We start from the raw sequence: 27,806 nt of genomic DNA, 5'->3' as shown, positions 1-27,806 counted from the left end.
AGCCCCTGACAAACACCGACGGGCAGCACTTCCGCGTTTCATCTTCGCGTGCGGACATTTTTATTAAGTACAGATAGACAGATGTACGCGGGCGGGGAGCAGCCCCCAGTCGGGAGTCTGCGTCCGGCCTGTCACCTGCCCCGGCCCGCCCGCCATCTTCCCGCCGCCCGGTGTTTACCACAGCGGCGCCGCCCGCGGCCCTGCCCCGCTGGGCGCCCTTCGCCCCGCCTGGGTCACCGCCACCGCGGGGAGCCCGCGGGCACGCTGCACGGCTTCGGGCTTCCCGCCCCGAGGAAGGAACCCCTTTTCCTCCGGGCGTTTCAGTGGGACGCTTCGTGAGGAGCCGACAAACCCCAGCCCCGCAGCCCTCCCCCGCCGCGGGCCGCCGAGCGCGGGGGACGCGGCGCTGGCGCGACTACATGTCCCGGCAAGCCGCGGCGCCGGCCGCTGCCTCCCGGCCGCGGAGCTGTAGGCACCCACCGCCGCCCCATTGTACTCCAGCCAGAGGAAACCGCACTTCGCTGCGCCCAGCCTCCCCTCCCCCCCACCTTCCCAGTGGTCCCTTCCAGGGCTCCATTCGGCGCCCTTCGGAAGGTCCCATCCGTGGGAAACGGGAGGGGCTGGCGGAGCGGGGCGAGGCGGAGAGCGCAACGACTGCTCCCTCGGGGCTGGGCTAGCCGGTGATTAGCGTGCGCGGTCACCAATAGGGAAAGGCGGCTGTCAGAGGAGCCAATGGGCGGGAAGCGGGGGCGGGCCGGCTCCCAGGAGGGGCGGGCGTAGGAAACGCCGGAGGAGCGGGAGCCGCGCCTGCGCGGGGGGAGGAGGTGGGGACATCGTCGTGTCCCTGTGTCGGCGGCGGCGTCCAGGGAGGGTCGGGCGGAGGGAGGGGAGGATGGAGCGGGCGGCCGGGCGGCCGTGAGCGGGGTGTGGAGCCGCGCCGCGCTAGCAGGCCGCGGGACAGGCCCGGGGGGTGGGAGAGGAGAGGCGAGGCGAGGCAGGGAAGGCAGCCGGGTGACGGGCTGGTGCGGCGGAGGGGGCTCGAGGCGGAGAGCGGGCGGGCGGCCGGGGCTGCCGCTCCGCGGGGCGGCCGGCGGGGCAGGATGAGCCAGGAGGAGATCCTGAGGAAATTCATTAAGCGAGTCCAGGCCATGAAGGACACGGACCACAATGGGGAGGACAACTTCGCCAGCGACTTCATGGTGAGGGGCGGCGGCGCGGCGAGGGGGGGCGGGCAGGGCTCCTGCCTCCCCTCGGGGCGGGGGTGGGGGTGATCCCGCCGGGGGGGCCGAGGTGCCAGGATGCCCCCGCAGCCCCTTCCCCATCCCCCTGCGAGCCAAGGGGGGGCCGGGGGAAGCATCGCTTCCCTGGGAGTGACCTGCTATTGTGTAGTCCCGCAGCTCGGCCGGCTCCCCCGTGCCCCCCACCACTTTTTGAGCCTGGCAAGGCGGGGGGGGGGGGGGGGGGAAGGTGGCCGCCTTAATTTACCCTTCTTCCTGCCCCCACCCCTCGGGAAGGTTTGTTACCGCAGCCCCCTGCCCCGGCCCTTCCGCGCTCCTGAGGAGAGGGTAGGTGATCGGCTGTTGCAAAATTAAACGGGAGTCTCCTTCCACCCCCCCGCCCCCCCCCCTTCCTTCCCTGAGCAGATAAAGGGGACAGAGGCGTCTCTGGGAGGGCTGTTTGCGCTTCCTCTCCCTTACAGCCCCTTTTCTCGCGGGGTTGCCATGTATAATGTCATCTGGGGATAATTGGGCACTCCTTCCCTCCTTTCCCCCTTTATCTGCCCCTGTAGCCGCCTGCTTGAGATTTCTCTTCTTTCCGAGGAGACGTGTTAAATGCACTGAATAGTCCTTGGAGGAATATTCATCTTCCCTTCCCTAACATCTCCCTTCGCTCCCCATCCCCCATCGCAGCCCTGCCTGTATCCCTCGTCCTTTCTTCATTCCAGATCAGTTCACCGTCAGCCTTTGGTTAACGTGCGCGCTCGGGGGAGAGAATTTATTGGAGAATTAGCTATTTTCCTGGTTTATTTTAGCTGTTTAATCGGGCTGTTGAAATGTTTGAGGAGATATATCTTTTGAATAGATGGTCTGAGCTGTGAACAATAATTTTGATTGGGTAGATGTCGCAGGCACTTTTCAATATTGCTTAATTACTTCATATTAAAATACAGTTTGACCCACAGAAGAGCTGAAGATGAGCAGGATAGCAACCTCCGTATACGTGTATCTTTGTAGCTTTGTTTTATTATCCGGTGCTATTTGGGATTAAAACCACATCGTTAGCTCTTTAAACTGTCAATCTTCGCTAGTGGTCTGAGAACAACAACAAAAAAAAATCTCAATGTAAATGTCGCATCAGGGATTGTCTGAAATGTGGGGAGGAGGCCGCGGATATTGCGCAAGGCAGAGGGGCATTGGGAGCGCTGGCAGGTCCAGGGGTGGAAGAGGAAGTGGAGTGGACTTTGGGAAGTAACGAGTTCATCCAGGGTGGGGTAGGAGCCCGTGGGAAATCGGCCACGCTCTTTGGGCAGGATTTTGCAAATACTGAAAGTATGTTGCCGAAAAATCTGACTGTGTGGGAAAGGAAGAGAGAAATATGTGAAATGAAGAATGGTATTGGAGCGATAGGACACTTCTAAGTCTGTTTTGCTGAATAGAGTGTCTTCACATGAGAATTCAAAGGTTAAACACTTTGACAGAACTGTTTCATTAAGTGGTAGTTTTAGTAATATAATTGCTGTTAAACACAAATTGACGTACTGACGAATCCGTCTTGTTCACGTAAGCTACATGTACTTTACAGAAAGGGTGGCCTAGACTAGTGGAAAATGCAGGATTTTTTTAATAGCCTTTATGTTAAATACTTTCTGCTAGGTCTCCTAACCCAGTTCTACCTAATGATAACTAGCCTAATGCTTTAGCTTTGTTATAGTTGAATGGTATACAGTAGTTTTGTCAGCCTTTCTTCTAAGTAGTAGCACCTCTGTATGGAAAAATACCTTTTGTTTCAATTTCTTTATTTGACGGCATGTTGTTTCTATAGCTTTCAACTGTATAGTCAGTAAGCGTTTCCATCGCTTTCATAGAGCAGCAAGGAAAGAGAATGCTGCTAAAAATGGGAAAACAGAACTGTAGGAAGTAATTGGCAAGGCATTTCAGGAGAAAGGTGTATTACCTGAAACAGTGTTAAATGCTTTAGAAAGAATTGCATTCAAAATTTCTTTTGTCCTCTTAACACTTTCTCTTTCAAACTTTTATTTCTGATTTTTGCATAATAAATTATAGGAAACCCAGGAAATTAGGATGAGGATCTTCTGCCTTAATATTCGCATTAGTCTCCATATTCACTTCCATGTACTAAAGCAGATATAGATTAGTGTGGCGACATGAATCATAGTTACTGATTTATTTACTTTTTCACTGTGAATATGTTGGGGTATTTTGTTGTTTTTTTGGTGTGTGGTGTCTTGTTTTGCTTTTTTTTTGTTAACAGAGCCATGCTTAGATGCTCTTTAAAATGATTGAAAAGGGAGAAGAAAAGAGAGGTGAAGGGGTAAAGAGCTTTGGTGTTATTGGTATTCTCTTTAAGATTTAGCAGAGAATTTTTGGCGGGGGGAGGGAGGAAGTTGTATTTTCTCATTTAAGTGCAGGATGTGCTGCTGCTGCTAAGCAGTGGCAAATTTGTGGAATAGGAATTGCTGTTACTCATCGCTTCATTTCCAAGTCAAAATGGAATCTAAAAATAGGAATGGAATAGTGGGTGAGTGCAATTGAAAACAATTCTTTATTTTCACATCTTTATTGCCTTTGAATGTGTTGAGTAATAGGCTTACAGAATTATATTTAGGCCTAAGTGTATGAACTAAAAGTGCTTGATAGACAGGTGCCAGGGAGCGCTGGGAAAGAGGGTAGAGAAGCTAGAGTTATGTGCAGGTAGGCTGATTAGTCTGGCTGAATGTTATTGGAAGTCCATGGTGTAGGTGACTAAGTGCTATTTAATAATGCTATTGACATGCCTGAAAACATGGTCCACTTTGAAGGTGGAAAGTTGATTTCCCCCCCCCCTCCCCCCCCCCACTGCTTATAAGATAAATTTTATAATTTGGACACCAGTAACAAGTTTGTTACTGGAAATCAAATGTATTTAATTTTATCTAGTTTGCACTAGAAAGTAAGCAGGACATAGCAGATCAGTACAGTGGGTGTGCACAATTGCATTTAAACAAAGTGGATGGTTTGAAAACAGTATAGACTTGCCTGTGTGTTTTGCCAGTAGTGTATCTGTGGTTATAGGGGCAAGTGGGCCTTTTCCTGACATAATATAGGTTAGGATTTTACTCGTATGGTTACAACACATCCAAGAGTATACTTTTTCCTTGTTTTCTGCTGACCATGCTATTTGGGCAAAAGGAAGTAAGTATACATTGCTTCCTCTTGGTGTTTCATGTTGTATGAATGCAACCAGCCTGGTCTAGATTCGGATTTTCTATAATGAACATGTGTCTTACATCAAACAAGGGTTGGAAGTCAAAGCTCCATATGGAAATAAACAGTTTTGCTAAATTCTAGGTTTTAGAAAGACTTCAAAAAATACTTTTTGCTGATTTTCATTTAACTTATCCACAACTAACACATTTTTGTTTTCCTATGCAATAGTCTTGGCGAAAGCATTGTGATACTCTTGTTTCTATCATTTGTCTGATGTAGATTGCCATTGTTACAGGAGAACTGAAATATGAATGGTAAAGCTTTACCTTAAAAAATCAGGTGTTATTTTTCAAATGCTTTGTGGTATGTGACAATCTTGCTTAATCTTTTGGGTTATATCTCTGGCTAATCTGTTGTCATGGAACACAGAGTGGCTGAAAGTGTTTGTGGTTTTTGCAGTGGGTACTGTGTAGGGGACCCTCAGCTGTTGTTTGAAGGTAGTGGTGTCAAAATGATCCTGTTTTAGATCATCAGTCTAAACATCAGAATTATTTAACAACTTTGCAAGGAGTTACTAGGTACCTACATCTGATTTTAGGTCGTCTTATACCTTTCATTCAGGAGGACACCGGTAACTAACTCACAACTGAATATTGTGTGTCTGTGTGCTGTTCAATCCATCTAGACTGAAACTCTTAGGTTTGGAGACAGTAAAGAACTCGATGTGCTCTTTTCTAAAGTATGAAAGGGGATTTGAACGGGTCATTGATTTGAAATGGGTAAAAAGGTAGTTTGTATACTTTTAGCCTCTTAATGGTTTTATTTTTGAAATCTTTATTTTTAAGTACTTCTACCTCATTGTTCTCTGAAAATCCTATTTAAAAAAAGGGTAGGAATATGCTTGACTTCTAAGGATAAAAGCTAAGTTGATCATATGCAGTGCTATGCCAGATGTTATAAAACTTGTCTTCCCTGTTTTGGTGGGTTTTTTTTCAGGAAAGTGCATTTTTTCTAAAATGCCGAAGATTACTAAAAATGAGAAGGCAGTCTAGACTATTCTAAATCACTGATCAAGACTATTAAGATACATAGTGAAAGTCCATGTACTAATGGCAATCGTGACATTTTGTTCTAATTCCTGTACATTCTGAAATACCATTGAAGATATCAGAAATACTATATTTGACCATCGCCATAGCACTTGGGAAACACCGTTCTTAAAAGCTTGTCTGTGTATTAATGTACATTTCTGTAAACCTTTCTGAATCAAATACCGTTAATGCACCTCTTGAGTATCTGTGAAGATATTTTTCAAATTTATAAGGCAAGCATATAATCTGGAAATTTAGTGAAGAAAGATAAGGGTATTATATATCTCTGTGTTACTATTTTTGTTTTTAAAAAATACAGACTTTTTGGAAGTGATGTTTTCCAGTATTCATTTAGTTAATGAGTTTCATGTTTGTAGCACATAGTTTGAAACATGACCTCTCAACTTTATCATATACGTTATAAAATACAGGCTGTCTCTTCAAGAGAAATAATTTTTATCTGTTAAGGCTAAACTAGGAAAAATGCTTTGGTAGAATCAACTAGATGATAAACTGGTTTTTGAAACTTAAAAAAAAAATTAATTCACGTAAATATAGTTTTGCATGAAGTTCTTGTGAATTAGGGGCTTTTCAATGAACATCAACAATTCTGAACACTTATCTTCCCTTAAGTATGATAGAAAGAGTGATTCCCTTGGAGAAAATGTCCCGTAAGTATGTTGTGCGGCCAGCTGATCTGTTATAAGAAGCTCTGCTCTTACAGATGTGTTAATAGGTCATAGACAACTGTCACTTGAAATATGCTTTAGGCCTTTTTATAATTTCAGAGTAAGAAATGGGTCTGTTACTACTCATCTTCCATATTAAGCTTTAATTTGAGTGTTAATGTATTTTTTAAGTTTTACTTCCATTAACTATATTTCAGCTAGATGCTGTTAATTTGATTGGGGACACGTGCACACCCACAAATTACTTCATTGTGAGCAGTGATAGTCATCTAGGCCATTCATAAAGCTTCATTTACATAGGCTACATCTGGTTGGAGCAATATGACTGAATAGTAATTTCAGTAACCCTTAACTTCAGAGGCTTCTGAAATTTTGTGAAATACTGTTCTTTAAATGTTATACAAAAATACAACTTTCTGTGAACCACCACTCAAGTTTAAATATTCAGCTTTTTGTCCCCTTCTGAGGAAATGAGTGCTGTTCCTGATGTTTCAAAGATGCCATTCTGAATTTTTGTAGAGGCAGTTGAATACAACCACAAGGCTGCTATAGTGACCCTGGGGTATAAGAACTTGCAAACTCTGCCTAAAATTGCAGTAGTTCTTTTCTTTTGGGCAAATAAAACTAAACCAAGGCAGTGTCTGGGTTGTGTCAAATAGCTTGCGTGGTGGTAAGTTGTGTTTGCTCGGTCTCTAAAGACAGCAGTGTCTAAGTCTACTGTTCTTGTGGAGTAAAGGGTTGTGTACTGCTTTTGCTGAATGTTACAGAGTCGTTCAGGAGGAGCAAGCAATAGTCTTGACATTGCACCTCATGGCACACTACATGCACTCCGAATAATTCAAATGGCATGTCAAATACATACTTTGCTTTTATTCTCCTCTCAATCCTACAGTGCCTTTTGCTGTATATAGTTACACGTATATACAGATACATATACATAGATACCTAAATACCTATATATAGATGTCTCATATGACCATAGTTCATCAACCCTAGGCCCTAATCTATAGTTATGTAGATCTGTGTACCTACAGGGATATATGCATATATATGTATATATCTGGATGTATGTCTATATACTATTCAGCATATACGTGAGACTGATTGCTATAGTATGAATTCCTTGTTTTGGAGTGTTCATAATTTACCTTAAAACTGCAGTAGGTTCAGGGTATTTTTCCCTGATGTTGTTATAGCTGAATAGAAGTTATCAGCTCTGCAAGCAGGGAAAGGTTAATCTTAATATCTGCTTATCTAATGTGTATACATTTGTTAATAGCAAGTGCGACAAAAGTCTGAGGTTTTTAAATTTATCTTCAAGTCATTGATTTGTAATAAACGGAAGTTCTGTTTGGTTTTCTTCACTGTTACTTTTTAAGATCTGTGGACTTTGTGTTGTGTGCTGCTACAGTTGTACTATACTATGCTTAGTACATAGGGCATTTTGGCATAGGGAAAATAGTAATGCACTTGTTAGTGTTGGAGAAAGGTGAAACTATAGTAGGACCTTGAGTACTCATTTGTAGAACTGAAATCAGAAGCTAGATGGCGGGGTTTTTTTCTTGATCTTATAAAACTGCCTTCATTTAGGGAAAGGCATCAGTGTTAAAGGTCAGGTACGGAATAGAGTAAAGCATAAGTTAATTGGGTAGAGCAGAAGCCCTTTGTGCCATTAGGAAGTGTGGTGGTTGCATCCTGGTATTTGCATCCTGGTGTTTTCCTCGGGCTGTTGTACTCTACAATTGTTACAGTTATGCCAGTGCAGGCTCGGATAACTCAGCTGTGTATATTTGTCTGAAATGAAGCATGGATATGCATTTCTATTTCTGTTAACTAGCATGTGAATGTTGCAAAGAGATTAAGCTCTTTGTTTTCCTGCTTCATCTGGCAAAAAAACTTGCCAATATAAACTTAACTCATGAATTATTTGTTCAAATTTGAACAGTCAGGATGTGTTCATGGAAGGAGAACACTCTGGTATGGCTGTGGAGTTTTTGATCCGGAACCGGGAGCCCCAGAGAGCAGCTGTACTGTTAGAGTACTGTCTCGAGTCCCTCTACATCTTAGAGAAAGAAAATTGTGTTCAGACCCAATACCACTGAGACAGTACAAGCACAAAGCTAGTAGCTTTATTAGGGAAGCTGAGAGTACAACAGCAAGGTAAGGAAAGAGATGTAAGAGGAGAAGAGCACAGTGAAGTCTGACAGACTTTAGGACCATCGTTTTGGATTTGGAACTGTTGTTTTAAAGTATGTTTGAATACTGATGTCAGGATGTTCCAGTCACTGCGAGGTTTGCATAGGAAAGTTATTGCTTGTATCTCTGAGGGCCTTGTTCTAGCTACACTTTTGCCATCATCTTTAAAATGAAAAAATTCTTACACAGCTAAAAAGATAGAGAAATATGTTTCCCAAAAGGTACCAGATAAATAGAGGTATAAATGGATGACCTAGTTTGGTTGACCTAATTTTTCCTTCTATCTATCTGCCTACAAATTGATACTTTTAATTTTTGTAAAAGGTAATTTTATTGGTGGTAATCAATTTATGGGACGACTTAAAGGCAATATTGCTCTAATGGAAGTGTCTTGTGAAAGAAAAACCCAGAAGAATTGAATTATCAGCTGTAAAAAGTAGGAAGCTGATGTAGCCAGTTCCTTGAATGGAGAAAGTATCTAGCTATTATAAGAGGACTGAAGCTATGAATGATGTTGCCTCATGGGCTAGACATGTCATTAGGAACAAAAGCAAATAAAGATACGTTTCATTCATTCAGATTGCTAGAAGGAAACAGCAGTAATTTTGAAGGAAATCCTACGACGATGTTTCTGACAGTTAATTTTTTAAATTTATTTTACTTCTGAGCTCCCTTAGTCCAGTAAAAAGAATTGAATTGCCTGGTGTTAGGAATGTGCCAAGGGCAACTACATTAGTAGACTGGAAGTTGTAAGTGCTGTATGGATTGGTTGGCTTGTTCAATTATTAATTTGTTGCAATTTGGAGAAACCCTAACACAGTTGTTAAGTGTTCATAAGTGTATCCATATAATTTAGGTTCCTTTCTCTTTGGAGGAACAGCTATATGCTCTTATTTTTATATGTTGGAAAGCAGGCCTCGATTCTTAAACATGATTGGAATATATTAGTTTCAATTGTATGATCATAGCTATAAGTTTTGGTGTCTAAAGTCATGGGTTGGAAAGCATCAGTCTCTAGGGGGAAGTTAATTTAGTCAAAACCATATTGCTTTAAAGAACATATGCACTACTTTAATCTCTTTTATTTAGTTATAATACTGAACTTGTCAATTTAAGACAACCTTTTTTCATTAACTTCCTTATGCAGTCTGCTAAGTTGTAGCAGGTTTTGTTTGTTTTTCTAAGGTCAGAGTACAGTGGTGCCCTCTTGAACAGTTTTGCATCTTGCTGCATTTGTCAGTCTTGCTGTCTTGTCATTCTTACTGTCTCATGTGGATGACATCTGCTTTTTGTTTTTCGTCTGAAAAAACACAGATGTTTTGTACTCTTTGCGATCACAGGAAGAACAGCTTCTACGTGGATCAGTGAGATTGAGAGCAGTTTTTTCTTTGGTTCCGAAGGGGTACATGACCATCTCTCAGCTCTGCAGCTGGGCTACAGTGGAAAAAAGGGGCCAAGACTTCTGGACAGCTAATAAAGGACAATCAATGGGAGACAGAAAAGAATGTGGTACACAAGCAGCATTGTCTCATCTTCCTGCTTTTATTGAGGTTGGGCAGTTAGCACCTCTGCTATATTTGTGATCTTTCATATCTGCTATATGGTCAATATCATGGATGAGAAATCCAGTTCTTCTGCTGAGCTGGATGTCTGCAGCTGTTTAGTCAAGGTTGTAGTTCATGCAGGTTTTGACTTGACTTCAGAGACATAGGCGTTATTCCTAGCTACTCGCCACATTTGAGTATTTCAGGAGGCTGTTGGTCCAGAATTTTCATATTGTTTTCTTGATTATTTTTTTTAAAATAGATGTTGTCTTTCATTTATGTTAGTATGACTTTATTTTTATTCCTCTGATAGTTCTTGGAGGACACACAGTTATCTTTGAACAACTGGGTTCCTAATTTAAAGGATGCTAGCCCAGTGTAGGGTATGCATCATGTTGAAATGACTGATTGCTGTGGGAACTGCCCAGCTCTTGAGAAGCCTGAGTGGTATTCCACTCTGTCCTAAATGTTTAACTTCTTATTTGACTGTGTTTGACTCTATGCATAATCCTGTGGTGGAACAGTGTCTTTTTTTTCCTCAAGGCACTCAGTGTTCTGGTAGCATATATGGTGCTCGGCTATAGCTTCCTACTGAGACAGACGTTTTTATTGGATTAGTTGTCCAGGATTTGCACAGTCCTACTGCACAAAACTGAGAAATTAATTAACATTAAAAGCTGAACAAACAAAGAAAAACAAGTGATATAAATACTGCACTGCACTTATGCTGTGGATAGGTTGGGTTTGTAAGTTGATGACTAGCTGCTCTGTTAGTGAGTAAAATTGAGTATGGGGATGCCTTGGTAAATGCATCATGTTCTGCATTTTTGTAGTGCACAGTGGGGTTTTTTTATTCCTTTTCCACATGTAGAAAATAAGTCTTAGTTCTTCCTTTATTTTCTACTTGAATCTTTGTTCCTGCATAGGAAGCAGGATTACAACTGGAAGCTATGCTTTCATTATTAGTTGCTCCCTCATGTATATTCTGATAGTTTTAGCAAATAGGTAATTGTTAATTGAAATTAATACAGTTGTCCAGTAGGAGCACTCAAGGGAATTATTTAGCTCAAAATAAAGCTGGAAAATGAAACACTATTCTGGAGGGAAGGGCATATGTAGGTTAGTTTAACTGCTTCAAAAACCTGAGAATTCCCGCAGAAATGAATTAATTCTAAATTGCCTATAGGGCAGCACCCCTATTGCACAAACTATTAAAGGAAGGAAATAATCTCTTAGATATTGTGAGTCTCCCCAGATAGCTCAAAGTATTTGACAGTTTCTTCAAAGACTTCAATTTTTATTAAATAGGTGGTTACAGAAAGCTGCATTGATTCTTATTATGACCAAATCAGAATGTAAAACTCATTTTAACTCATTTCATGAGAGGTTGCATAAACATAACTGTGTAAATGCTAATGGATATATGGGGAACTATATGTAAACGTTAATGGAGAAAAGTGAATGTGATTTAGTCAGGTGGAATGATCTTGGAAAGTACTTCAGGCACTCACTGGAATTTATTTTAGTAAAGAAATGTGTTGTTTTATAGATACTTTATTTTTCTGTTATTTCTACTTCATGAAGAGTAGGCCCAGAAGGGAGAGATGTTACTTATCTTGTTTCCTTAACAGCTTTTTGCTGTAAAACTGGAACACAGGAGCTTTGCACTTTAAGCTTTGGACACGAGTCTGGTTTTTCAAACTGAATGTTCTGAAGTAAGTTGTCATTAAGCTGGATGTTATGCCATATCTCTCTCAAATCTCAGTCACAAATCAATCCCAAGCTCTTATATTTTCCTTACAAACAGAAGAACTTTTCCGAAGGCTATTCCACAGAACTGCTGTGGGAATTGCCCTGATACTCAGTAGTAACATTGCTCCAGTTACTTCAACTGGTGCCAGATATTTTCTTAATATTTTGATAAAGATGATGAAATTTGAGCTTTCATTTCTTTTCTTTGTTTTTTGTTACAGTGAAAATGCAGCCTGCAAGTTATTTAGGATGTCAATTTCCTATTTTTCTTTTTCTGAAAAGAACATGTAGAAACTTGAATACCTGAAACTGTAGCAGAGAGAAGCCTAGTTGTATTTCTTACAAATCACAGATATCTATAGCCTGTTAATAAATGATTTAAATTGGGAAACCAGAAACACTGAAAAAATGTGTGTACGCTAAAGTCAGCAAGATGTTGCCATAAATCCATGTATAAACTGTGATTTCCTAAAGGGAAATAATGTTTTCTTCTAAAATGCTAGTGAATTCCATAACTAGTTCTAATGTGGAATAGCCTGAATGAGAGCTTACATTTGGTAACTTATACATTATTATATCATATACCATTTTTGGTGCAAAGCTATAGCAACGTATCTTTCTGGCACAGCATTTTAAAAAGCATTTGCACTGTTTAAATTGGTGATTGTGTGAAAATGAAGCCAGCATCCTGTTTGTACAGTGTTATAGCATACATAATAGGTTTCCCTTCCTGTATTCATAGAAAAAATATTCCGTGTCTGGTAAAGTAAGCTAATATGATCATCCAGTGAAGAAAGTATGTGGATATAAAAACCTTGGTGATGATACTTTTAGCTCTTATGGATGAAGATAACTTCCAGATATATTAAATATACATCAGGCCAGGATGTATTTAGAGGTGAGAAAAGTAGCAATGAATTAAAAAGGGAATTCAGTGCAGGGATATATTTAAGTAGTGAACTGATTTATTTCTAGAGAGACAGTACCTTTGAACTAAAAATGACCACGATTTTAGTCAGGTAAAGCATCTTGTAGGGCATTTCAGAGACACTGGAATTGGCTTCAGTAAATAAAATTCCTTCTATTCTTGCATTTCAGTGCCATGTCCTTTAGATTTGATGGGGCTGTTGTATTACTACTTTGAAACCTCCTGAAGTCAGGAGTTTCCTGAATCATGTACTGATGGTGTAGATTTTCAGGTGTTGTTCCTTGCAAACTATTCCAAGACAAGTGATAATAACACAGCAGACAATATTTACTTATAGTATTTGTGTGTTTTGTTTTTTTTTCCCCCCTTCCCTGTTAAAAGGTTATTGCTAGTGTGATACTGGAATTTAACATTTATTGGTAACAACTGAGAAGGCGAAATACCCTGTTCGTAGTTTACCAACTTTATATGCTTGAGCTGAAGATTTGTTTGGATAGAGATCACAACCCGTGTGGGAAGTTAAGTACATAAAACCTTTTAATTTATAAACTGGGCTTGAGAAAACCTCCAGAATGAAGTTGGGGAACTTTGCTTATGCGAGGTGTATTGTGGCTTTTAAGGGTGTCTCAAATGCCATGGAGGAAGCATTTCTGCAGAAGAAAAGACAGAAGAAACACTTGCTCCTGTGGGCTTCCTTTTACATTCATACTGCTGTCTTTTGCTTTTAGCTTGTTGGATCTAGCTTCTGGACATTGTATAAACAAGATACCCTTTAGGAATTCTGCATTTATGTCAGCTAGTGGTTGAATCATCCTTGCAAAGTGTGTAGTTTTCCACTGGGCATAGTACTTCTGTCAGATCTTATGCAAATTGCAACATGTATTTTTGATTCAACACATACCAACTCTGATCTATCTTGGATATTTTTTTTTAATTTTTCTTCTCTCTCTTTTTCTGTTGTGGGGTTGTAATTTTTGTGGTCCATCTGTCCTTCCTCCCCTTTACTCCTGTGCTTGTGCTACCTTGTCCCTGTACTGCTAGAATGATTTCCTTATTTTTTTAAACCATCCGTTGTTACTGTTTCTGGAAGATAGAGACCTTTGCAGGGTGAGTGGAAAACCATGTGAATAAGTTAAATATATTTCTTTAACTTTGCCTTTGCCTTGCTTTTAGACAGGAATCTCTTCAGAACAAGCATTAGCTTTATACAGGTTGTTACGGATTTAATGAACTGAAGGTAGATGATTATCTATAGTGTAGTTTGGTACCTTTTTAAACTGTGCAAGCATTGCTTGATTGAGCAATTGTTGGGTTATAATAAGAGAGAAGGTGTATGGGTGGATTTTTTGCTGGTTTTTTGTTTGTTTTGTTTTCATTCAATGTTCAAAGTAGAACTGGCTGGTCTATTTCAGTCTGGTTTTAAATTCAGAACCGAATAGCTTAGCCGAACGTTTTATTGGCTTTATTATCCTCTTAAAGAGAAAGTTAAGTTTGCAAATGTTATCTAGCTCTGATAATCAACATTTTTTAATGAGTAAAAATCTTAGAAGTGTTTTAGCTCTGGACAATGGGATAAGAGCCTGGGAAGCAGGACAATGAGGCTTAACCAGACTGGTTAAAAGCAACTGCAGGGATTGAAAGGGTTTCTCCAAAGCTGTTCTGAATGTAGCAGGCATGCCTGCATGTCTGAAAGTTGGACTTTTTTGATTGTTTGGAAATGGTCTTTGTAAAAATCATCATGCGCACTGTTCCTTCTGAATTTTCATGTTATGGCTTGTTCATTTCACCAGGATTAATATTCTGGGGTTTGAACTGGACCAGGTAGTATTGCTTATGAATCCCTCTCCTCAAAAGAGGAACTGTAGTATTGAACTATTGTCTAAGCTTGATTATTACAGAGATTCCTGGAGACTAAAACCTAATCTGAGTATTTTGAAATAAATGTTGAGTCCTGACAGCTACAAGGGATGCAGCCAATATTCAGAGAGAATAGAAGTGCAGCTTGCACTGGGGTCATGATGCGATCTTCTATTCACCATAATGCATCTTTAAGAAGCATTTGCATCCTGATAAGAAATTGGGATATGTTACTTCTCCTGTGAATTGATTCACTTTGGCTGTTGAGTATGTATTTCTGTATTCTGCATTTTAAAGCCAGGATTTAGCAATCCTGTATGTCTCATCCTATTACTTGTCATGCAGTTACTGTCTCTTTAGAACAAACCTGTATTCCTGTCTGGGCTTATTAGCATTAATAGCTGTTCTGCTTACCCAGTGGAATACTGATGCACAATGCTAGCAACTGGGAATGAGAAGAAGGTAGCCTTTAAGGGAAGGCACAATGCAAGGATTAAAGAGGGCATTGCTTTAGAAAAATGCTACTGTTCCTTAAAGTCAAACTGTGGCAGACATTAGAGTTGAGGTTAAACTTAACTGACGCATTGAAAATAAATTGAAATCTTTTAAAGCTACTGATTTTGTTTGGAATGCTGTTCCATTAAGGGAAAATAAGATTGAGAAACTTGGTTTGTGTCCTACTTATAGTGTGCTTAAATAGTTTTTAGTAAATGTGGGGAGTTCTGATATTTGGAAAGTGTCATTGTTTCTCCCCAGTCCAAACAACACGGAATATCTAGTCTTTTTCATGGCTAGAAATGCTGCAAGAGGCGGTCTTCCACATCTATAGGAATTTAGAAGCTTGGGGTTTTTACTGACTAAAGGCATATCCGTTTCTATACCGAAAAGCAAGTCACTTAGTTTTCATGGCTGTAAGCAGCAGTACAACCTGTTCCTTGTAAGTTGTTCCGTGCTATGTAGCCTAACTTTATTGGTTGTTGGGTTTTTTCTTCTTGTATAACAAAGAAACCCACGCTTTGCTTGCTTAGATTCCATGCCTTCTTATCTAGCCTTTCCCAAGAGTGGCTTTGATAGATCTGAGGAAGTAACTTTGGTAATGCAACTTTCCTCATTTCCTGTATTTCGTCTACTTATTTTGTCATTCTGAAGAGCCGTGACTAGTGGTTTTGCAAACTTACATTTCTATTATCTAAAAGTGGAATTAAATGTTGATTCTCCAATTTTAGATCTGTAAGTTCAATACACTTCATAGCTTTTTACTGAGTAATTTTTTTCTTGAGGGAGGTAGAAAAAACATCTTGATGGAGAAGAAGCAATGAAGAGTAAAATTTAGGAGGAGACTGTTCAAAAACAGGAATTTCTTTGTGGAGATTACGTTGCATTTTAGTGAGCTAAAACAGGAAGGTATTTGTAGCTTATTTGTATGCAGGTTAGCAGCCTGCTACTCTCTCTGAGTAATGTAAGTTGAGCAATATACTGAGTTGAAAGAGATAGTAAAAATATGGTAGAAGTTCTGCTTGTGCCAGGAACTGTCACCAGTATTTTACAGTCAAACAAGGCCTGACTCCGGTCACTGCAGGCAGTGGGCTTTGCGATGCTAATCCACCCACTGCCTTTCTTCTGGTGTGTCCAAAGTCCGAGTGTCTCACCGAGTCACCTTGTTAATTCTGTGGCTTTGCTGAAATGGTTTCCGCTTTTCCAGAATTAGAATGTGAATTTGACCACAACTGTAGTATTTTCTCAGAATTTTTTAAAATGTATCTGTAAACAGAGAAAAGAGGAATGCTTCATTTAGTGTTGAGCAACTTTCCTGTTCCTAGATGGGCAAGTGTGGGCTGCAGACAGTGTCAGCAGCAAGTTACTATACAGACAGCATTTGCTCTGATATGAGGAAGGAATGGCAATAAAAGAGATTAGGGTTTAGAAAATAAGATTAAAGGAAGCAGAATTGGAATAAAACGCAAAGAGGTGGGAAACTGTTAAACTTGGTGCAATGGTTAAGTGATTGACATGTAAAATCTCAATTATATAAATAGCTGTTGTAATTGATGTTAACTGTTGCCTCCAGTATGGTAAAAACAGTGTGGCTAACCTTTGTCTGTAGGGGTGGATATGAAACTCTGTCCTGGTGATAGTTCATTGTACGAGAAGTTGAACAGGCTTGCATTGATGAAGCAGCATGGCTCCTACCAAACTTAAAAAACCCCAAAGCTATAGAAGTAGGAAACCCCTCTATCCATATCTGATAATCATGTAGATCATCAAAAACTGTGTTTCCTGTATTCCTTTTGTTAGCTTCCATAATATGTGATGAAAAGAAGCAGATGAATAGCAGTTTATGCACTTATGGTTATAGCTAGAGGGACACTTATTAAAAATCTGAAGTATGCCATAGAGTTGTATCCAAAGTATTTATTTGCCTTTCGCTAAAAAATGGAAAGACCTAGAATCTACTTTTGCTGCTTTATGATATTTTTGCTGATTTCTTATTTTAAGAAACGTGATTTCCATCAATCCCACTAGTTCATTAGCATTTTAATTTATAGGGTTTTGATGGTATCTAAATATTTAAATACATTATTAAATTTAAATAATTGTTGAATCAGAATTAATAAACCACTAAAGTATTAATCTGTAAAGGTTACTTGTATGCTGAGGTGATGGGTTTGTTACTTGAACACACTAAATATTAATAATTTTAATTGTGGTATTTGGGACAAAGGACTAATATGAATGAGATTGCTTATGCTGGCTGGAAAGGATCTCAAAATGTTATAAACATTTTTAGTTCTATATTTTTTTTATCAGTGTTAAAATTAGAATCTGCCACACATGGTACAGTAGGTATATTCATGACTGGAGAGAAGGATGAGTAGATTAAGTGATAGATCAGTTATGTTGGTGCTGAGTACACCTGTATTTGGCCAGCCAATAGTGTCAGCATGGTGGATGAAGATACAGTGCAGATACAGAAAATGTTGCCACAGTTGGAATTTGGCCAGGATGCTCCCCTTATTGCCTTTGTTGCTGTTAAAAGACCACTTGTTCATCGAAATTATCAAAACAATTACCTTGGAAAGAGACGGACCAACAACCACAGTATTCTTGTAGTGCATATATGCACGTAGGAGGAAAAACCTGGTGGTGTTTCCATATTGAGGGCAGTTTTCTTGAGATTACTTTGGATTCTCAACATAAGAGCAAAAGGGTAAAACTCTGAGACTTGCTCAGGCAAATAGGAGCTGGGTAGAAGACAGACTGTCCCTTAAAAATAACTTGGTTATAAAACAATGAACAGTTAAAGTGATCTTAACTACGTTTGTGGTGTTTGAGGTGAAGCAATAACATGAATGAGACTATTTCTTTATCCTTTCTAGGCAGTGCAATACAGTCTGCTGTATGTGGTGGAATAGGTATATTCTTAACTGGGGAGGAAGAGAAATAGGTAAATTTTAGCATCATATGATACTTCATGGTCTCTTCAAAATATAAAAAAAATGCTGTAATGTGTTAAAACAAATGTACACCTAGTCTGATACTTTATTCTGACTGGTGGATACTGAGAGAAAGAATGGAAGAAATGAAACAGAGCTGTCCTCCCGCTTTCTCTCAATGGCAGATTCTGAGTAGAAGCTCCCAGACTGCGTACACGGTAGCAGCAAGTTGATGATCACAGGACACCAGGACCCATCATTGCTGTATTGACAGTCAGGATAGTAGCAGATACTACTACCTGGCATGTTTAAACAGGCCTTGTGCTGCTTGCAAATGTTTTACTTTTTTAACTCTATTATTTCCTTTCATTTAACTTCCTCATTTGTTCTTTTTTGTTCTTTTTTTTTTTTTTTTTTTCAGAGTTCCTATTTCTAAAGGAAAAAGTTGTGGTGAATTTTTTTTTTAGCTTTTTCCTGTCTGGCAAGGATAGCAGATATAAGTATGCAGTAACCTTAAGTGGTTCTGCTGGAGCTGCGTCTTTAGCCAGGTCCTGTGCTTGCTCAAATCTGCTTCAAGGTGTTTTTCTTGCTGGGGGATTGAGTGACAGAGTTCTCTGGCAAAGTGATCGATATCTTTAAAAAGAAAGAAATGTGTATTTTGTACCCCTCTTAATTTCTTATTTTTTCTTTTCAGAGCCTTTCCAGTCTCTTCCACAAGAACCACCAGGTTTCTTGTGCATGCTACCACTACTGGGATTTCTTCCTTGATAGTGTAGGTCTTGTACAATCCTGGATACATTAAAATATATTATAGAAACTTAGCTTGATTTTTCTCACTTTCCTCTTGTTCATGTCTGCTTTTGTAATGCATGCTGCTGCTTCCCCTCTGGCATGCCCTTGCCCGTCAGTCCTCCATAATTTGTATGGGTGGTATTAGTTTCTGAGTATGTGGTCCTGCTGCCAAGTTTAAGATTCCTTTTATATCAGTATTCTCCTTTTAGACTCAAATTTAGACACCCTTGCAGTGCTCAGGCGGTTGGACTGGATGATGGTTATAAATGGTTCCTTTCAACTGAAATATTCTATTCTAAATTTATAGCTTTTCTTTAAAATCTAGATTTCATGCAGTTGAATGGTAACACCTACCCATTTCTTCTTGCAACAGGCACTTAGTGTGCCTGAACTTTGACTTCTGCTCTGTCCTTAGGGTGTGGTGTTTTCATGCCTATCACTGAGGATTTCACACTGTGCTGTAATAATCTATTCTATTGCTTCTGAGTCTAAGCCTATCTAGATCTGATTGAATTTTGGTGGAGGGAGAGCCCATTCTTGTGTCTAGCATTGTTTTTGTCTGAAAGTGGTGGTTTGTGTTTTGGGGTATTTTAGGAAAAAGGAAACAGAAATACCTTTATCTTGCTGTCTTGTTATCACCCATTTTCATCATGCTTCAATATCTATTGACCGATGTCCTATACTTTTAATCAGTAATGTTGCATGAAACAGCTCTTGGTCTTTAGCCTCTTGCCTTACTGGCTAAACTTTGTATCTAGGACTATGTTTATGTTCTGTGTCCGGTATCCACAAATGTTACTGTTGCTGGCTGCTTCTGTTGTGGCCCAGGTGATGCCCAGGGATGCTTTGTAAGGATATCCTCCTTCACAGTTGACCTGATAACCAAGGACTCTCAGCTCCTGCCTTTTCGTTGGGAATCCAAGGTTTTCCTCTGCCCAAGAGGACACTGACATCTAGTGGGTGGGTTCCACTGACACAGGGCAGGCAAACTGCTACTTTAAGGCCATTTTTCTTCTGGACTTTTACCGAAATTTTGCTTTCATTTAGATCCTCAGGGTTGTTTGGAAGAAGGGGAAAAAAAAGAAAAAGAAAAAAAAGCTTAGCCAGTTTTGTCTAACTTCTGGGGTTCAAGGAGTAAGGTCTGTGCTGTCAAACTAGTTTGGGGTTTTTTTGTTGGTGGTGGGGTTGGTTTTTTGCTCAGTCAAATCACCTGCATGTGAGCCTCAGATGTTTGTAATGACATGATTTAAGGTACTGCATTCCCCACTTGTCCTACCTGTGTAGCACAGCAAGAAGAGGCAGATGTTCCAGCTTCTCACCTCTGAGACAGATAGTGCTTCTAAGTTGCCTTCAGTTCTGGGCCTGTCCTCTCAATGAAACTTGAAGCCTAATAACATGTGGTAGTGTTGCTTTGCAGCTTGTCTCAGACATCTGTTAGTTTAACTGGGAAGCAAGTAGCAGGAAAGTTTTAACAAAAACACAGTTTTTCCAGGAATGTTCCTAAGCAGAGAACAGTACTTAGAAATCAAACTTTCTGAAAATGTTCATCAAAATGTTAGTATTGCTTTAAAGACAAAAATAGACATTTCAGTTGAAGTAATAAAATCATGATTTCTTCATCCAAGAAAATAAACACTGCATAAAGCTTGATAGTTTAATAGTTAAGCATGGCATCTTCTGCTACTAGAGACACTTGATTCGAACTGAGTGAATCATTGTGCCTGTGAGCAGCTAACACCATTGCTGCAGACTATTGTTTGATCTCTGAGTGTTTAAGTCATTCTGTACTAGTGTTCATTAACCAAAAACATACTGGTTTTGGATTTGGTGACTATCTAGTAATGTCCTAAATGAGGTTAAAACAAGAGACACTTTCAAGGCACTTAAATTATGGCTTAAAATCAAAAGAAGCCTTTCAGGCCCCATTTAACAGTGGAAGAGTCAGAGAAGGTGTACCCTGACAGTGCTTAGAATGAGGGTGTTAGACTTAAATGGCCTTTAAAAAGGAAAATATTGCTTCCTTATCCAGAGAAAACATTGATTTTTTTGCTGAAAGATGCTAAGATTATTTTACTGTTAGCTTGCATACTTTAGTTACAGCAAAAGTATCCTCAAGTAAAAACAGACTATCACAACAAAAAACATTAATATAAAAATGAATTCATGTTTTATATGAAATACCAGGAAATAAAATGTAAAGACTACTAACGCTTTTTCTGTGCTAAAGTGCACTGATGCAATCAAGCAATAGATAAAGTAGGATATGAATGTTTCCCAAGAGGAAAATTTCAGTAATTTCAAGTTGAATCAGTTTTATAATGTCAAACCATGAAGAAAAATAAGAACATACAAGCCATAAAAAAAGAAGAATCACAGCCTCAACTGACCTGTTATTTTAATTAAGAAAGAAGAAAAATAGCTTTTATCTCCTGTTGGATGTTGAGAATTTACATTGTCTCATCTCTAGCTGGACTTACTACTAAATACAGCTTGTTCATCATAAATATCCCGTGTCTTTATTTCCTCGGTGACTACTATAAACACCAGTTGCCACTTAATTTGTGATAATATGTGTGTGTGTTTCCTTCATTGTCAGCTTCTAGTATTCAACTTTATTTGTCATTTTTAAAGTTTAGCCTTATTTCTTTTACCCTGAAAGTCTGTCTGCTTGCTTTATGTTATATTCCCATCTTCCCCTCTTCTTGATTGTTTTCTGACTTTGTCATCAAATATCTGTTAGTGTGCTCTGCTTTTCATGAGAGGTCATGAAGGAAAATGCCTGATTGCCCTGGAAAGCTCTTTGAGAAACTCCTCTTGTGAAATCCCTCCAGTCAGATGATTTTTTTTTTTCCCCCCAATATTTTTCCTTGTAAAAACAGACCAAAGAGTCTCTTGTCTTGCTTAAGTTATTGTAAAAATTCACATACTTTCTTTTGAATTGGCACCATATCAAATACTTATTCAAAGCTCAGTTTAGAACAGCTTCCTTTCCCAAGAAAGGAAGTAGAGTCTTATTAGTTTGTCACTTATTCCACATAGATGAGAATTATAGATAAGCATCTTGAGGCTGGATCTGAAGGTATTCCCATGTGTTTCTGAAATACCTGGAAGTAAATCTGTCATGCAGAACTTGAGGGTGTTGAATAAAGTTGTTTGTATTTCAGATAGAAAAAACTTGATGAGGGTTTGCTGTTGTTTACCAAACAAACTATGGACTTCTACATTCTGGTTTGTAAATATTCAGCTTTTTTAAGTGATGACAGTTGAGGGTTATCTTAAATTTATCAACAGCTTGATTGACAAGGCACTTGCCTGAACCAGATTCATTTTACCAGTTGACTTGAGTACCTTTTTATTTGTTGAGATTTGGCACTGTAGAAGGACTGTATTTCTCAAATTATTTGTGTAACAAACATAGCCTGCAGGGTACAAACATCAATGAGAGGTTACTTTAGAAACCTCTATGTGATTGAGTGTATACTTCATATGAGGTAAACATTCCTCTGCTCTTCAAAATAGAAGAATTTTGGAAGTAATTATATTATAAATGTAATAAAGGCATCCTACAAACTGGAAATTAATTTAAAGTTTGACTTGCAGCTTTGATGTACAGAAGGCAATGAAATATATGTAAAGGCTTTATTTTAGAAGTATCAGGGATTTAGATTCTAAACGCTGGTTTTAAAAGAGGACATACACAGTGTGTTTGTTACTTGGCCCTTTGGTTTGATTCAAGCTTTCATGAGTCTCCAGAATTAAAAATTTTCTTTAAAACGTTCATGATTTAAAAAGGTTAAACTTCAAACCATTTGATTAAAACAGTATTTTAATTTACTTTTTAGTAACTTCACTGTAGTTTTCTTGTCTCTGGATGTTATAACGAAATCACAGTATAGGCTGCAGAAGAGGCAACTATATATTTTGCTAGTCACTTCTAGGTTTGCATGGCCTGAGAATACCTGTGATTAAGGTTACCATGGAACTTTTAAGTGTTAATGGTATGTCAAACAACGTATTTGAAATGGTTATATTCAAGAAAAATCTCAGCCTTTTCCTTTTTTTTGAAGCAACTCATTGATCAAAATATGAGGAAAGTAAGAAACATTTTCAGTATGAGTGGTAGTGCTATAAGGTTGTAGAAAATGCTGCATATATGCCTATGTGACTTTTATAGAAGAGAATTGCATACGATATACCGTGTGTGGAAAAGGTTCAAGGACTTTTTTAAAAATTTTAGCAGAAACAAACTAGATGGTATAGTTTATATTCAGGCAATTTAGCAGTGTTACTTCCAACTCTTGAATGTTCAGCCATTAAAACAAAAACTCTAATGGAGATGATTAATCTAAAATTATGCTTGTGAGTAACTTGTTGTCTAGATTTGTTGTTTCTGTACTTGCCATTGTTGCTTTGGTTTCATTAGAGTAGTTGCTTTATAGCTCTTTTTGCTGGAATTATGAGAATTTTGTTGGCCATTGCATTCCCTGTTCTATCTCATTTTTTTTTAAACCAGAATTGGCGTAATCTGGTTGGAAGGTGTGTGGTTTTGAACTGATGGGGACACATTTGTTAGGCAAAAATGGACAGATACTACAAATACAAACAATTATGATACACAGTTCCTTTGCCTGTCCATAAATACTGAGCTGGTTATTAGGTAGAGTTGTTAGAGTTGAAAACTTAGTACAAGTTTATATCTTTAATGAGGCTACTTCTTTCTGGCTCTTAAAATGCTATTGAACTCAGTCATAAATGGCCTCTTTATAACTAGCACATTCCTTGGCTTCCAGACACAGCCTCCAAGAAGGGGTGAAAATACTTATAAGCATGTTTTCTCCAGTTAGTAGAAATTTATTTTCTATTTGATACCTTCTCTTTCTCTTCCCATTCCGTTATATATTCCCTGCATAGAGGTACTGATTCAGTGCTTGTCAAAAGTTTTGGGCTATTTTTGTATTTATGTCTGGAAAGATTTTAGATTGTGGGTTTTTTTGGAGGGGGAATAGTCATTAAAACCTTGTGAGTGTTCTACTTGCCAATTATGAACTAATATAACTATTAACAGTATCCTAATCTTGTCTGCTGAATACTGGGGGTTCTAAACTACTGAAAGGCTCTACAGATACTATGTTTCTATACAAGGTTTAAACCTGCTTCTGGGGAAAAGAAAAAGTTAGACTTCTGGGGTGTATAAAACTGGTGTATTTTATTGGAATTGCTTGCATGCCCAACATTGACATATGGGACACTGAACTCATGTCATCACATAGTGATACAACTGAGTGCTAAAGGATGCCACGTAACTGAAAGGAACAGCACCTTTGAGTTGTAGAGGTGTTTCAGTAAGGTAATTTGGACCCAAAACCAGATCTCAGTTGCAATGTTTCTTGACTGCACAAACAGCTGTGCTTTTTAGCCAAAACATTGTTAGGCTCCAGCTTTTCAGCTTAAAGTCATTCTTGGTGAAAGTCTTACAGGACAGGATATCAGTTTCAGATAAATCAGCAAGACATAGCTGTTAAAAAGCCCTGATGCCTTTTTGGAAGGCAGGACATAACAGGTATAGCAGACCTTTTTTTGGGGATGCAGATTTTACAGGCTTTAAGACTGTTCTCCTATACCTTTATTTATGGCAGCTTTGGTAATGGAGGACCAGCAGGTAGGAAATTCTGGTTTACTTCTGTTGGAGTGAAAGCTCAGTGCTTCCTGTTTCTGGTGTGGTGCTTTTTTTTCCACCTAGTATGAATTAGGCTGAAAACAAACACTGACCTCAAGGAAATGTGTTCCAAGGCATGGGAAAAGAGGAAGAGTTTTGCATCTTGTGAAGGGAGAAGAACTTTGGGAGATGTTTTTTTTTTTCTTTTTTTACTGTTGAGCAGAAACAAAAGCAAAATATATTTGCCATAGAACTTCATTCCACTTATGAAGTCACAAGCAAAGGAATGGTAAAGACTTGGGGGGGGGGGGGGGGGGGGGGAGGAGCAGTTTTCGTGGTAATAAATTATGAAATTTCTCTGGGAGTGGTTAAACAAACTAAATAGTCTTCAAAGACAGAGGCTTAGCTAATACCTGTTCAGATCCTTATGCTGCTTATTTGTATGAATTGTACCCAGTCTGCATTGACAGCTCTTCCTTTGAATACTTGTCACAGGGTGCTTTTGGCTGTTTAAGGGTGTTACATGTGTTAAGGCATGAGCATTGAAACTAAAGAGCTGTAGAGTCATAACCGAAAGTGGCCCAGCCCCTCTCATGTGGCCCTGAAAAAAGCATAGCTTATGTTCCTTTTAGGTGCCCGATTGAGCTGGAATAAAACCTCTTGCCTCTGGGATGTTCTTTGTAGAAAAAGTCTCAACTTGCCTTTAGATAACTTCTTCTGTGCTTCTGTGGGCTGGTCCTGGGGATGCTGTTACTTTGGTATCCGTTCTTACTACATCATAGCTGTTGGGTTTTGACTTCCCTGAGAAACATTAATCTAGTGTAAGGGAGGTAGGGCAAGTACCTACTTTCACCTCTCTGGTGAAGGTCACACTCTAGAAAAGTCTTCACTCAATTCAGATGTTGCACTGACAGTGTCAACATCACATCTAGGATGTCAGAATTTGACTTTGGAGATAGTCTGTCTAGATAGAGTGGACTGCAGTGTGGTCACCTCTCCTGGATGAGTCAAAGGGTGGCTCTTAAGAGGAAGTTTATCTGGACCTATAACTAGTTTTCGGTTTTAAAACAAGCAAACAAAACCCATTTCTAGCATCAGAGTGGAAAGTTCATCCCACCTGTCTCATACTTTCTCTGAGACTTGTTCCTGGCAAGGCTTTTCAGCAGAGCTCTGCCATGGCAGTGTTGGTGTTGCAGGCTTACTTCTGCTTGCTTTTGCAGACCAAGATGAGAAATAAGGTGGCCTCTTAAGCTGTTCTCTACATTTTTTCATTTAAGGCTAAATCGCTGCTTAATATCAGTGATTCCACTTCTAGTTACTGTTGTACTAAGCAACTCAAATCATTGGGACCATAACAAGACTAAGTAATCTTCCTCTTGGTTTTGGATGCCTTATAGCAAGGCAGTCAGGATTCAAGGTGTGTTTGCACACTCCCAACCGACCTTTTATTGTGGTGTTGCTGAATTCCCCCAGACATTCTGGAGGATGTCATGGTCTAGGGCAAGATACACAGTTTTCTTTTGCTTACACTGTAAATGCCTGCATTGACTGCACATATAGATGACATCTTGGAGAACAGCTACTATATATATATAACCTTTCCTGTTGTCCCTCACATGTGCCTAAGCCCTATTCTGTAGGAAGATGCTGAAGGTGGAAGGGTTATTCGTCTTTGTACCTTTGTTATGGGATGGTAGGGTAGCTTCCTGCTAAAATGGAAATACGCATGTAACGAAAACTGAGTCTGACAATTCTTTTTGCAAGTTATTTATAGCCATCATGTGATAAGACCTTACATTTCTGACTCTGATCTGAATGCAGATTCAACCTAAATGAGGCATAAATATGCATCCACCAGTTTCTTGAACAAATCAACATTTGAAATGCTGGCAGTAAAATTGTACAAGAACTACTAATACCGTTAGCATCTACAGTGTTGTTGACAAAAAGGTCTGGAGGTGGGGAAAACTGTCTTTTGCTTCCTTATTTCCAGATGTTTTGTATTCAGTAGATCGGCATGCATAGTTATTCTGCAAGTTTTAAGAGTTTAAAACTCTTTAGATGTTAATAATTCTTTTTCACATAAGAAACAATCGCTATTCGTTTGCCCTAAAATGAATGGTGTTCGTTTTCTTAAAAAAATGCAGAAAATTGTATGAAGGACAGCTCGGGCCTTTAGCTACCATCTTGACTTGAAAGTTCAACTAGTGAAAAATGAATTAATGAGGAAATCGGTATAGAAGGCTTGAATATGAAGATGGCATATTTTATATGCTCCAGTTAACTGAGTTTTTTACTGCATTAGTAGCTGTTTTCTTCAGTAACAAGCTGCTGGATTTTTTGCAGATATGTTGATTAATTCCACTGAAACATTTCATCAACTAGTGTTGTAAAAACATTCTCTTAAAAATCATTCACCATAGCTTTCTTTAGGAGCATCTTCCCTTTTTAGGTAGGTAGAATAAGAACTGTATATGTTCAAAGAAAGACTTAAAGTGAAAATCGAGATGAAATGTGATGGTTTTTTAATATACTTGTGCTGTCAGCATGTACAAAACCACCGAAACCTAGGAGCGAAGGAGTAAGTGGAAAATAATGAATCCAGAAACTTGGAAATTATGCTTTTAAGCAGGGGGGTTCCCTGGTTATGAGTTCTGTTTCCTTGTTTGTTTCTTTAAGTGCTTTGCTTCCTTATGGTGTTTGTGTTTATATTGATGGGTCTGAAAATCATCTTGTTGCAAAATATCTGAGGCTTATTTCTGTTTTGAATTATCAAGAATTGTTCCTGAATTGCTTTAATGTTGTTAAGAAGCCTGACTTTTATAGTGTGTGCTAATTTTAAAGACCTTTTCTGGTTTTGCATCGACATGCTTTTCACCCTTCAACCCAAAGCAGTCGATTTTCTAATCACGTGGTTTCAGACTAACAGAAATTTTTGTGTTCTTCACTCATAGCCTGTAAGTGTCACTGCTGTGTTGTCCCGCACGTTTTCACTTGATGTAATGTGTTCATAGTAGTCTCACATTACCACACATTGAGTGTGCTAAGGAAACAGTATGGTTCAGAGATAGAAAGTTATTACACACGCAAGAATTGCGATTATGAGTATGGTGCAGAGCTTTCTAAAGTATCTCAGAACACACATTACTAACTTAATAACTATAACTTGATTATGCTTTAATAATTTAATCTTTTGCTTTGCTTATTTACTTGCTCATCAACTGACCACAGATTTCTCTAGTCTTCCTCATCCTTGTAAAACTAGCCCATTACTGGCAGTACATATGTTGCTTAACTATTATGCTGAACATAAATTGACTGCAACTGTAATTGATAGTACTGTTAATTTAGGCTGGGATTAACATGCAGATAGTATAAAAATAGTTTCAGAAATGAGGAAGAGAAAAGGAGAGTTTTGAAACAATCAGCCCACATTTTGA

General features: G+C 39.1%; 1 protein-coding gene across 1 annotated transcript in view; it reads left to right on the top strand.

The window, feature by feature from the left end:
- Nucleotides 1-990: 990 nt before the first annotated feature.
- Nucleotides 991-27,806, top strand: part of PTPN12 (protein tyrosine phosphatase non-receptor type 12) — an 82,128-nt gene continuing 55,312 nt past the window's right edge. The window contains exon 1 of the mRNA XM_074869894.1: nucleotides 991-1,199. Coding sequence (XP_074725995.1) covers nucleotides 1,101-1,199 — 99 coding nt within the window. The 5' untranslated portion in view covers nucleotides 991-1,100. The remainder of the gene's footprint in view (nucleotides 1,200-27,806) is intronic.

This window comes from Strix uralensis, chromosome 5 (genome assembly GCF_047716275.1).
Source record: "Strix uralensis isolate ZFMK-TIS-50842 chromosome 5, bStrUra1, whole genome shotgun sequence".
In the NCBI taxonomy this organism is placed as follows: Eukaryota; Metazoa; Chordata; class Aves; order Strigiformes; family Strigidae; genus Strix; species Strix uralensis.
Note: the sequence above shows the minus strand (reverse complement) of the source record. Positions and strands in the feature narration are given on the sequence as shown.